Source organism: Ascaphus truei, chromosome 19 (assembly GCF_040206685.1).
Source record: "Ascaphus truei isolate aAscTru1 chromosome 19, aAscTru1.hap1, whole genome shotgun sequence".
NCBI classification, from domain to species: Eukaryota; Metazoa; Chordata; class Amphibia; order Anura; family Ascaphidae; genus Ascaphus; species Ascaphus truei.
The window spans coordinates 5,100,615-5,114,674 of NC_134501.1; the positions used below are offsets into that span (position 1 = coordinate 5,100,615).

A 14,060-nucleotide genomic window follows, 5' to 3' on the forward strand; every position below is an offset into this window, starting at 1 on the left:
AATCTGTTTGATCCTGTTTCAATAATGACAGATATACCAAATTACCATCACAGCAGGAAGCGACTTATCAATTCCAAAGCTTTAGCCATAGACTATATGCAAATCCTCTGCTAAAAAGGGTTCTATGTGGGTGAGTCTTAACCCGTCGAATGCTGTTGGGTCCGTGGTACCAGAGTGTCACGGGCTGTCCGGCAAATCGTATCATGTGACTGTTCCCGAGTGATCACTAGATCACAGGAGTGACATTAATGGAAGAATAGTCGTCCTCTTCTGCTCAGATCGCGATCTTCCCTTGAAAACTAGCAAAAAGCCATAGTGCGCAAGGTACATCCTATGGGAGATACAACTTACGTCATACGGCCCTCAAGGGGTTAACGAGTACGATTTGTCAATGCTTTGTTTTATTTAATAATATCCCACAGAATAATTATTTGCGTAGGAAATGGAGCATTGATAACTTTTACCAACATCCTATGCATGTATAATTTTATTTATACAGCGTTATCGGTTACGCAGCACTTTGCAGAGTTACAATACAAGGTTACATAAAGTACAGACCGTGGAACAAGCGCGACAGGTAAATTACAACAGAAGGCAAAGGGTCGCCTTCTCTTTCCCACTCCCACGCTACAGGCGCCATCGTTGTATGGGGAACCGATGCGTGGATTTCAGTCCATATAAAGATCCTTTAAATGCAGACCGTATCAGAGGCAGGCTGAGTCACAAGTGACGTGCAAAAGGTCAACAAGATTTATAGAATGGCTCATCATTATTTATTATCTTCTTCTTTATACTATATTAGTGAAAGCACTGTATGCCTGCCTGCCTGCCTGCCTGCTGCCTGCCTGGATGTCCGGTGTCCCTAGGGGAAATCTGATTGGTCCCTTGCCCGCCCCCGCACACCTCTCATTGGCCTGAGGTGGAGTGACGGGCCAAAGGACACACAGGGACACACACACACACAGGGACACACACACACACAGGGACACACACACACAGGGACACACACACACACACACAGGACACACACACACACACACACACACACAGGGACACACACACACAGGGACACACACACACAGTAGGGGGGGTGTACATTAGCACCTATTCCTCTCCCCGTGTCACCCGCGCTTTCAGCCCCCCCCCCCCCCTACAGTCAGCGGGGGAGCGAGTGCCCGGGACACAGCGGGGGAGCGGCCACAACACGCTGCCTCCCGCCTCAGATCCACGTGGGAGCTTCCGGACGGGTGAGTGAGCTGCCTTCACCTCCCCTCACCCCCCTTCACCTCCCCTCACCCACCCTTCACCTTCCCCTTCACCTCCCCTCCCCCCCCCGGCGCCGCTACAGTCAGCGGGGGAGCGAGCGCCCGGGACACAGGCCTTCCGCCTCAGATCCACGTGCGAGCTGCCGGACGGCTGAGGGAGCGGCCGGACGGCTAAGGGAGCGGCCTTCACCTCCCCTCACCCCCCTTCACCTCCCCCTCATCCCCCTTCACCTTCACCTCCCCCCCCCGGCGCCGCTACAGTCAGCGGATGAGCGAGCGCCCGGGACACAGCGGGGAGCGAGCGCCCGGGACACAGCGGGGAAGCGGCCACAACAAGCTGCCTCCCGCCTCAGATCCACGTGCGAGCTGCCGGACGGGTGAGTGAGCGGCCGGACGGGTGAGTGAGCGGCCGGACGGCTGAGGGAGCGGCCGGACGGGTGAGTGGGCGGCCTTCACCTCCCCTCACCCACTCCTCACCTCCCCTCACCCCCTTCACCTCCCCTCCACCCCCCTCCTTCACCCCCCCCTCCACCTCACCTCCACCCTAACCCTCCCCTCCACCCCCCACTCCACCCCCACCCCCCCCCCCCCCTCCCCTCCACCCCCCACCCCCTTCACCTCCCCCCCTTCGCAACACCTGCCCCCCTTCCCACCACCTCCCCCCCTTCCCACCACCTCCCCCCCTCTTCCCCCCCCCTTCCCACCACCACACCCCCTTCCCACCACCTCCCCCCTCCTCCCCCTTCCCACCACCTCCCCCCTCCCCCTCCTCCCCACCACCTCCCCCCCTCCCCCCTCCTCCCCCCCACCACCTCCCCCCTCCTCCCACCACCTCCCCCCTCTTCCCCCCCCCTTCCCCCCCCCTCCCCCTTCCCCCCCCCCCCTTCCCCCCGCCTCCCCCACCACCTCCCCCCCTCCCCCCTCCTCCCCCCCACCCCCTCCCCCCTCCTCCCACCACCTCCCCCCCTCCTCCCCCCCTCCTCCCCCCACCCCTCCCCCCTCCTCCCCACCACCTCCCCCCCCCTCCCCCCCTCCTCCCCACCACCTCCCCCCCCCCTCCCCCCTCCTCCCCACCACCTCCCCCTCCCACCACCTCCCCACCACCTCCCCCCCCTTCTCCCACCTCCCCCCTCTTCCCCCCCCCTTCCCCCCTCCTTCCCACCACCTCCCCACCCCCTTCCCACCACCTCCCCCCTCCCACCACCTTCCCCCTCCACCTCCCCCCCTTCCCCTCCCCCCCCTTCCCCCCCTTCCCCTCCCCCCTTCCCCTCCCCCTCCTTCCCCCCCTTCCCCTTCCCCCCCTTCCCCTTCCCCCCCCTTCCCCCCCCTTCCCCTTCCCCTCCCCCACCCCTCACCCCCTTCATCTCCCTCCCCCCCCCGGCCCGGGACACAGCGGGGGAGCGGCCACAACAAGCTGCCTCCTGCCTCAGATCCACGTGCGAGCTGCCGGACGGCTGAGGGAGCGGCCGGACGGCTGAGGGAGCGGCCGGACGGGTGAGTGAGCGGCCGGACGGGTGAGTGAGTGGCCTTCACCTCCCTTCACCTCCCCTTCACCCCCCTTCACCTCTCCTCCACCCCCCCCTTCACCTCCCCCTCCCCTCCACCCTCCCCCCCTTCGCACCACCCTGCCCCCCTTCCCACCACCTGCTCCACCCACCTCCCCCCCTTCCCACCACCTTCCCCCCCCTTCCCCCCCCTTCCCACCACCTCCCCCCCCTTCCCACCACCTCCCCCCTCCTCCCCCCCTTCCCCCCTCCTCCCCACCACCTCCCTCCCTCCTCCCCCCCCTTCCCCCCTCCCCCCCTCCTCCCACCACCTCCCTCCTCCTCCCCCCTTCCCACCACCTCTCCCCCCTTCCCACCACCTCTCCCCCCCTCCTCCCCACCACCTCCCTCCTCCTCCCCCCTTCCCACCACCTCTCCCCCCCTTCCCCCCACCACCTCCCCCCTCCTCCCCCCTTCCCACCACCTCCCCCCCCCTCCTCCCCACCACCTACCCCCCTTCCCCCCTCCTCCCCACCTCCCCTCACCCCCCTTCACCTCCCCTCCACCCCCTCCTTCACCCCCCCTCCACCTCACCTCCACCCTAACCCTCCCCTCCACCCCCCACTCCACCCCCACCCCCCCCCTCCCCTCCACCCCCACCCCCTTCACCTCCCCCCCTTCGCAACACCTGCCCCCCTTCCCACCACCTCCCCCCCTTCCCACCACCTCCCCCCCTCTTCCCCCCCCCTTCCCCCCCTTCCCACCACCACCTCCCCCTTCCCACCACCTCCCCCCTCCTCCCCCTTCCCACCACCTCCCCCCTCCTCCCCACCACCACCTCCCCCCTCCCCCTCCTCCCCACCACCTCCCCCCCTCCCCCCTCCTCCCCCCCACCACCTCCCCCCTCCTCCCCACCACCTCCCCCCTCTTCCCCCCCCCTCCCCTTCCCCCCCCCCTTCCCCCCGCCTCCCCACCACCTCCCCCCCTCCCCCCTCCTCCCCCCCACCCCCTCCCCCCTCCTCCCCCCCACCCCCTCCCCCCTCCTCCCCACCACCTCCCCCCTCCTCCCCCCCTCCTCCCCCCCACCCCCTCCCCCCTCCTCCCCACCACCTCCCCCCTCCTCCCCCCCTCCTCCCCACCACCTCCCCCCTCCCACCACCTCCCCACCACCTCCCCCCCCTTCTCCCACCTCCCCCCTCTTCCCCCCCCCTTCCCCCCTCCTTCCCACCACCTCCCCACCCCCTTCCCACCACCTCCACCCCCCCTTCCCACCACCTCCCCCCTCCCACCACCTTTCCCCTCCACCTCCCCCCCTTCCCCTCCCCCCCCTTCCCCCCCTTCCCCTCCCCCCCTTCCCCTCCCCCTCCCTTTCCCCCCCCTTCCCCTTCCCCCCCCTTCCCCTTCCCCCCCCTTCCCCTCCCCCACCCCTCACCCCCTTCATCTCCCCTCCCCCCCCCGGCCCGGGACACAGCGGGGGAGCGGCCACAACAAGCTGCCTCCTGCCTCAGATCCACGTGCGAGCTGCCGGACGGCTGAGGGAGCGGCCGGACGGCTGAGGGAGCGGCCGGACGGGTGAGTGAGCGGCCGGACGGGTGAGTGAGTGGCCTTCACCTCCCTTCACCTCCCCTTCACCCCCCCTTCACCTCTCCTCCACCCCCCCCTTCACCTCCCCCTCCCCTCCACCCTCCCCCCCTTCGCACCACCTGCCCCCCCTTCCCACCACCTGCTCCCACCACCTCCCCCCCTTCCCACCACCTTCCCCCCCCTTCCCACCACCTCCCCCCCCTTCCCACCACCTCCCCCCTCCTCCCCCCCCTTCCCCCCTCCTCCCCACCACCTCCCTCCCTCCTCCCCCCCCTTCCCCCCTCCCCCCCTCCTCCCCACCACCTCCCTCCTCCTCCCCCCTTCCCACCACCTCTCCCCCCTTCCCACCACCTCTCCCCCCCTCCTCCCCACCACCTCCCTCCTCCTCCCCCCTTCCCACCACCTCTCCCCCCCTTCCCCCCACCACCTCCCCCCTCCTCCCCCCTTCCCACCACCTCCCCCCCCTCCTCCCCACCACCTACCCCCCTTCCCCCCTCCTCCCCACCTCCTCCCAACCACTTCCCCCCTCCTCCCCACCACCTCCCCCCCTTCTCCCCTCCTCCCCACCACCTCCCCCCCCTTCTCCCCTCCTCCCCACCACCTCCCCCCCCACCACCTTCCCACCACCTCCACCCCCCCTTCCCACCACCTCCACCCCCCCTCCCCCCTTCCCCTCCCCCCCTTCCCCTCCCCCCTCCTCCCCCCCTTCCCCCCCCCCCTCCTCCCCCCCTTCCCCCCCCCCCCTCCTCCCCCCCTTCCCCCCTCCTCACCTCCCCCCCCCCCTTCCCACCTCATTGGTCCCTTGGCCCGCCCCCGCACACCTCTCATTGGCCTGAGGCGGCGTGACGGGCCAAAGGACACACAGGGACACACACACACACACACGTAGACACACACACACGTATACACACACACACACACACACGTATACACACACACACACACACACACATATACACAAACACACACGTAGACACACACACACACACGTAGACACACACACACACACACACACACACACACACACGTAGACACACACGTAGACACACACACACACACGTACACACACGCACATGTACACGTACACACACACACATGTACACGTACACACGTACACACATGTACACCTATACTCACACACATGTACACACACACATGGAGACATACACTCACACACACACACAATGTATACACACACATGTATACACACACACGTATAGACACACACGTGTATACACACACGTGTATACACACACACACATGTGTATACACACAATGTATACATACACACATGTATACATACACACACATGTATACACACACACACACATGTATACACACACACACACATGTATACACACACACACATGTATACACACACACACATGTATACACACACACATGTATACACACACACGTACACACACACACACACACATGTATACACACACACACACACATACAATGTATACACACAAACATGTATACACACACACACTATCCCCAGCACCACCACATCAGCACACCGGTATACCATGCTCCCCCAGCACACTGGCATTCTCGGCTCCCCGCCATTCCCAAACACCATCAGCACCCACACATCGCCACCTTTGCACCTCCCCCATCGGCACACCCACATCCGCACCCCCACATCAGCACCAAACCCTCCCAAATCAGCACACTGATACAATCACCATCAGTACAGCCACAGCAGCACTACCACCGCACATGGGCCGTGTGGACCACTCCCCACCCAAATGCCACACCCACACCACAAACATCCCGGGCAACGCCGGGGCTCTCAGCTAGTATTCCATATTCTGCAGGACTTCAGCTATTTTTTTTGTCTCGTAGCTTTAGTGCCGATTCGATTTCACAGATCCATTTATGACAATGAGCCCAGATAACCTTTTTCAATGGAAGTGCGATTGCAAGTGTTTTATCAGGAAGTAATGAAGAAAAATCAATTATTCTATACCAACTAATCATTTATTATGTTGCTGCAAATACATTTTTGGTAACTTAAATGTAATCATTTAAACTAAATAATGTATATTTACGTTAATGTCTGTCCTGGACTATTAGGTGTGTGATTTCTTAGTCTCACGGTGCAGATTTTCACGTGTACTTTGTGGTTTGATTAGTCGCGAGTCTCGATTGTCTGCAGTTCCTTGTTAATCTGAGTGGTTTATTTACCTTACTGGAGGAGCGAATCACTGGGCATTTCAATCCGTCACTGCTATATTATAAAACAATGTTTTTAGCCCACACTACTGCACCAGCAAGAGTTAAAACAAAGTACATCACGCCAAACATCCCTGTCATTAGTCAGAATACTAAAGTCTAGCTTATTCCTTGTGAACGGTGATATCTTTTCTATTCTACTTAAAGCAGTAATGCACAATGTTGCCATTTTGTACTTTTTTTTTTTTTTTCACATTTCTTGTATTTTCCAACATTGTTTTTTTTTATTTTTTTTTTTAATCTGATGCCAAGAGATCACAGGTCAGGAGATGTGTGTGTGAAAATATGAAATATCCTCAGGTAAAAAGAGGGGAAAATAGTGCAATATTGTATGGTACAAGATTGGATATGAATAAAATATGAGGAAATATGGGGATATTCCCACTAACATTTTATCCAAATTAATCAGGTAATTTGGGGGAAGACCCTCTGCAACCAAACAGCAACATGTCCACCAACAGCCGGTAAATGGGCCAGATCTCCCTCAAATAAACCAAGAGAGAGAAATATAGTGCGAGAGAGGATACTATATAATGGTGAAAGTGAAAACACACTTACACACAGCGAGTAAAAACAGGCGCTGTGACCACTCTGGGTCTGGACGCGACGCAGGAACCATCCTGGGACCCACAGTCTCCACTCCTCTCCTTCCATTTTTTACCTGAGGATATTTGCGCCCCGTTATTTATTCCTGCGCGTACCCAAAGACACCTGGAAAGACGTTTGTTTCGGAAGCTGCACTATCCTGTACGGTTATCCTTTTCACACTTTTATCACAACGGTGCACCACACACATTTTTAACTTCACGTGTGATTTGGGCTCGTTTCTTTTTGGTTTGAAAATATCAAACGTCTGGAAGGTCACAGCAGCAATATGGGGTAACTTTTTAAAGTTACCCGTATTGCTGCATTTAAAATGGAGCTCTCCTCAGAGCCCAGTGCGGTTCACAGGTTACGTTGGTAACACCAGAAGCTAGAGAGTGTAAGAAAATGATGATTTAAATAATAATAATAATAATGTTTAAAATAGCAGGAAATGCGCACGGGAAGGATACCGACATTATATGAGAAACTCCTAAGTTTCTGGGAGGTTTGCGGCTCTAAGCTTCTGTTATAAGGAAGAGGCTTATTAACCCCAGAATATTTATCATTTCTACATGCACGTTTGAATACAGTGGAAGCAGGGCCGTTTTAAGACCTTCGTATGCCCTAGGCACTTATTTATAGAGGCCTGTGTGTCCGATATTTTTACGCTAATTTCATCGTTTGCTTGTTTCTTTCGATACTAGCGATATTTGGCATCGATACTTTTGTTTCGAGATTTCGAAGGCATTTTAAATTAAAATGTGCTGTTTTCTCTTATTTAATGATTTTTTTTTTGTTTAGGTATATTTTCAAGTGAAATATTGTAGGCCCTAAAAGGCTTGTAGACCCCAGGCACTGTGCCTAGTCGGCCTAATGTATAAAGCGGCCCTGAGTGGAAGCACCAACAACTGTAACACATCAACAGTGGTCCACGTGGCTTACAAAACGTGCCGATGTGTGGGAAAAAAAAAAAATGATTATTTGAACGTATTTTGGAAATATTTAAGCTGTAAAAATAGGAAGGGGTGAGGTTTCCAGAAATAAATCCCATTCTCTTTTAAAAACCCAAGTGGAATTGTAAGATGGTAAATAATGAGTGGCTTTGGGGTGCTAAAATAAAAAGTAGTTGTACTTCCTGGCCCCATAGAATCCTCGCACTCCTCTCACTGCGCATGAAGAAATACGTAGTTACGAGTCCATTCAACCACCAAAAACAATAACATTGCTCTTTTCAGATATTTTATAAAGAGGAAAGCTGCAACTTTGTAACTTCCTAATGAGTTACAAAAACTCAAGTGGAATTTTCAAGAGAACTGTTACACACTGTCTGGTTTAACAGACGTTTACATTGCTGATTAAGTGACGTGTAGAGGCAAAGCTTTCACCCAGAAACTTTCTCCGGGATTGTGTTGACATTACATAGTTACATAGTAGATGAGGTTGAAAAAAGACGTAGGTCCATCAAGTACAACCTATGCTAAATTTAGACAACAGATACTTTATCCTATATCTATACTTACTTATTGATCCAGAGGAAGGCAAACAAAACCCCAGTGTCATATCATCCAAAGATATCTCATAAGGGGGAAAATAAATTCCTTACTGACTACAAGAATTGGCAATCGGATTAATCCCTGGATCAACATCCTTCCCATTTTTACTTATTTGGTATATCCCTGTATACCTTTCCTTTCTAAAAAGATGTCCAACTTTTTTTTGAACAAATCTATTGCATTATTTTATTATTTTCAAGGTACCAACTTCTATATAACAAATTCTATGACATATGCCTCTAGATGTACTGCACCCGGGGAGGCCAACTCCAATACTCAAGGGCCACCAACAGGTCAGGTGTTAAGGATGTCCCTGCTTCAGCACAGGTGGCTCAATCAGTCCTTGCTTCAGCACAAGTAGCTCAATCAGTCCCTGCTTCAGCACAGGTGGCTCAATCAATGGCTCAGTCTTTGACTTTGCCACCTGTGCTCACGCAGGGATATCCTTAAAACCTGACCTGTTGGTGGCCCTTGGGGACTGGCATTGGCCACACCTGCAATAGACCATCTTAGTTTTGCAGAAAGCCACTTCCAAACGACAGTATTTGTATTATATTACCTTTTTTCATTGACTTGGTACAGTTAACAATATTGGTAACAACATTTACATTTTGAAACATCCTGAAAGAATAATGAACAGTGACCGTACCTGTTTCAGTTCCTTGGTTTATCTGTGTCGTACAAACCACGTCTTCATCCCGTAACTCCTGTCTCCAGGAATCTTATCACACGGTGCAGGTAAAGTCCAGGAGGCAAACTGGCATACAGTACTTAAGAAGGGGTTGAAGAAACTGTCAAACCACAGAGCACAGGTAATTATTAACCAGTAATTAGAAGGAGACAGCAGTAATTATTAAACGCACTTCGAATTGCTGCAAAGGAATAACAAAATAAAAAAAGGATACTATGTAAACCATCTTACAAAAACCTGTTAATGTGATTAGCAAGTGTGGTTCTTGTCAGTCTCTTAACATCCAACACATTTCAGTTGATGATTACAGAAATGTATCTGCTTTTGTTACAGACTGAGGTCACATTGTTCTCAAGCACAATCGCCTCCTAACAAAGTCAGGCTGTTCTGCTAAACCCACACAGAGGGGAACTTTGGAACTAATTATGCCATCAGATCATAAACCATTTAAAGCCTTGTTAAATGTTTTTAAAGCTCTATGTTAATTGACATGCTTCTGCATTGATTTACCATTTGATAAGAGAATCGCAGCGTGCTTGTAACAGGGACTTATCCCTGTTTAAATAAAGCAGTCTCAGAGCTCTGAGAATCCAGCAGAGAGATAGTTAATTGCAGCCACTCGATTAACTAGTCTCCACCTGGACTAATTAGAGCTCTGTAAAAAGCCTCATGTGAGACACAGGAGAGAGATGCCTTTGCTCACATTTGGGCTGACAGGAGAGCAGAGAAACTGCACACAGACATTGTCTTGAGCACAAAGACATCTATATTTCCTGGACACAGAGGATCCAGGAACCTGCCAGAGACGGACACGGAGGGCCACCTGCTTAAGGTACCTCCTGAGACTTTGGGGTGATAGGCTAGTAATGGGAACATCCCTCCAGTCCTGCAGATAGGGTATGGGGAAGTAAGTTACCCTTACACAGGGATAGGGGGTTGTTAATTTGTTGTTTTTGTATGTTTTGCCTGGATAAAGGAACAGGCTGAATAAAGCCAAGAAATAACTTAACCGTAAAACAGTCTCCATTATAATGAATCTGCACACATCTCTTCCAATACTGCATCTTAAGGCTACGGCTGCACACACGCCGACGCATCTGGCGGCACGTGCACCCGTTTCAGCCGCGACGGGGGTGCGGCCATGACATCACGCGGCTGGTTAGCCCTCATTGGCTGAACCACCGACGTGGCCAATGCTCGGCCGCCGCGGCAAAATAAAAAAAATCTTGTCTTTTGGCCAAGGCCATCGCGCCGACTCGGGCCTGCCCCCTAGAGGGCTGTGCCCTGTGCGGCGCGTGCACCGTAGCAGCCACTGTGGACTTGGCCTAAAACAGAAATCAGGTAGAGGAAACCCCAATTAATTGACCCATTTGCCCTGCTTCCTTCCTGGAGGGGTATTCGGGCAGATAAGTTCACATTGTGGTGCCGTCTTTCCCCCCCAAAGTTTATTTATTTTTTCCAAACTGCAACGAGTTACTAATATTTTCAATTGTCGCATTTCTGTGAGAAATTCCTAACTGCGCTTTTCTTGGTTTTTGTGGCTTGGTATCTCAGGAGAGCTGAGTGGTATAAACGCGAGTAGGTTCTGTGTTTCTGGGCAGCACATATAGAGGCGGTTTATTTATTTATTTTGCCTTTCTTTAAGAGATCTCTCCATGCGCTTTCCAACGGTTTTTTGGTTTATTAAATCTAATGCCACATTAACCCCTTTAGTGCCTTAATGACGTACACTGTACCTCATGAAAAGTGCCCCCGTCCCCCAGATGCCCTTATGATGTACATTGTACGTAATGAAGTATTAAAAAAGTATCTTGAGAAAGACGCGCAAGAAACAAAACATCGATCAACCTTCGATAAATCTTTGTGGTACTTTTATTTAGATAAGACCACCTGAGTGCCAACCCCTTTATTCTTCTGGACTGTCGGGGAGATCCACTTTGCTGCGGGACCACCTTTGCTGAGCACTTGTGGCAACTAGCATGTTTTCGTGAGCGCACCGCGCTATTGCATCGTTGTACGTAACGGCCATTTCCTCATTTTCTAGGGACTGTCCACGATTCACACTGAAGGGATCCGTGAGCAAAGAGTGGAAGAACACTCTGGCACTGATGGGGCTAAGGGGGGGGGGGGGTTAAGAATTTGAAATATTCAATGTCTGGGAGGTTACAATGGAGTTCTCCCCAGAGTTACACTCATAGGCTTATGGAGGGTGGATATTGTGGCTTTAAGCTGTATTGTGAATAAGAGCTTAAACAATAGTATGCTAAGCCTGTCCTAGTAAGGTTCTGGTGGTCATCTGGCACATCTTTGATAGAAGGAAGTCAATAGAAGATTAAAAGTGTCAAAGCAACAATTGCAGTTACTGGACTTGTAAACATACAGAATACTGTTTTATACGGTTGTCATTTGATTATCATTAGGTTTCTGATTATATAGCACGGGGTAGGCATGTATGTATGGTACTGTATGTATGGTACTGTATGTATGGTACTGTATGTACGTATGTACGTATGTATTCAAGCATTATGTAGAAATACGTTGGACCAGGGGTGGGCAACTCCAGTCCTCAAGGGCCACCAACGGGGCAGGTATTAAGGATATCCCTGCTTCAGCACAGGTGGCTCAATCAGTGGCTGAGTCAAAGAATGAGCCACCTGTGCTGAAGCAGGAGTATCCTGAAAAGCTGACCCTTGGACTGGAGTGTCCCACCCCTGCGTTAGACAAAGGAAATCCTTGCTAGGTTTATTACAGCCTGGAAGACATTTCAGTGAATTATGTGTTGCTGTTTTTAGACCATGACAACCTAATTACTGGGTTACATATAAACCAGTTGGTGTTACATGCAAAACACATCTTATGCGTGTTATCATAACTAGAAGGCCAGGCTTAGATAAAGCAGGAATAACTTGTAATACGTTACCACGCACTTGACAGTATTCCATTAACATTTAACATGACATAGCAGAATGTGAACCAACCGTGTAACTGATCCTTGCAACCGTGTTGAGGAAACACAAAATGTTTTTTGTTTGTATAAATGTGTGTACGTAATGGTAAAAATATAGAAACAGGACTGTAAGAATGGATGCAGCTTTAACATCACATTGATTGTACTCATTTTATTTGAGGTGGAGACATGGTTTAGGCTGAAAGTGCAGCAAAAACATGACATGCAAACATAAAAAAACAACCTGCATGTTAAACCTTTCGCTGCGGGTAGGGTCAGCAACACATTGGGTTAATATATCGTACCATGGGACTTGGCAAGATGGCTGCTGTCTACATCTGCTCCGAAGAGGGGAAAGAAAAACCAGGTCTAATGGCTTTATATGTCAAGCACCCACTTAGATAAAACCGAAATGATAAAGAATTTACAATCTACCGAGCATTGGGAGTATTTACTATATTCAATTATTTTAAAGATGACTCCCAGTAATCTTATGATTTGTAAACTTAGATTGTAAGCTCTTCAGGGCAGGGACTCCTGTTCTTAATGTCTACTTTTTTGTATAAAGTGCTTATTTCTATTTGGCCTATTAGGTCCCCCGTATAACTGCTATAAAGTTATTAATTGCTACTGTAGTGCCCACGGTTATTCTAACACAAACCAGTGGCAATCGCCAAAAAGACCCAGGTACACGCTGGATACATGCCTTAAACTAGACCCAGCATTTCTACATTGATTAATGGCCCATCAGATTAACAGCGGGGGTCCCTGGCAGTCCCATTCAAACTGAAAGGGACCCCTTCTGTGTTAATCCTATGGGTCATTAGTCAATGCAGAAATGCCTTAAACAAGCCAGGTTACACCCAGCACATACCCAGAATGTAACCGGGCTAGTTTAAGGCAAGTTTTAGAATACTCGTGGTCTCGTCGGTATGTACATAGTAGGGGCGCTATAAATAACACACACACACACACACACACACACCCCAATCCTTTAATCTTTGAAGAACCGCTGGCTGTAGAAATCCTGGCCCAACTGATGTTTAGAACCTCACACGCTCCTCAGAAAGGAATAATTGCAGAGCAAAGCACTTGCAATCAGATTTAGATGGATCATCCACTCGCCCACCAACACAATGCTTACCCAGTTCAACTAGGAAGATTGTGATATAAAATAAAAAAGCTGGATTTGGAGAACATGGTGTCCTCTATCGAGACGGAGCAAAAGTAAGTCTAGACCTGTAGGACCGGGCCCTTCAATGAGCCGTAATCTTTGCAAGATGCTGGTACTCTCTGTCGTAACGAGTGAAGAGCTCAAATTCCTGAACCGCGAACTACTACTCAAGACTTTACCAGTCTTCTTTGTAAAAGCAGAAAGATGGCGACTTAATCTTGTTCAGCTAGACCAGGGTGCGGCCTCTGTTGTAACTTATTGACCCAGCCAACTTCAGCTCGAGTGTCTCCTTAAGAGACATACGTTTTACTTGTAGACTCTAAATACCCCCACTGTTTTCAGATGGGAACCAACACTTCGTAACTGCATGTTTTAGTTAAACCTCTTCATGTTTATATATGCGTTTTTCATGCTTTAAGCATCATCCTTTTCAGACCTAGCTGCTGATGCGAACCATAAACTTGGTTATACAAAAGTTTTTTACTGCTCTTTTTACTATTCAGGAAGTGTAATTTTGTACTATTCTCATACAT

The 14,060-nt window shown here is 51.8% G+C and overlaps 1 protein-coding gene across 1 annotated transcript in view; it reads right to left on the reverse strand.

The window, feature by feature from the left end:
- Positions 1-9,382: 9,382 nt before the first annotated feature.
- CEP89 (centrosomal protein 89) overlaps positions 9,383-14,060 on the reverse strand; it is a 91,046-nt gene continuing 86,368 nt past the window's right edge. Inside the window, exon 18 of the mRNA XM_075576353.1 lies at positions 9,383-9,506. Coding sequence (XP_075432468.1) covers positions 9,383-9,506 — 124 coding nt within the window. The remainder of the gene's footprint in view (positions 9,507-14,060) is intronic.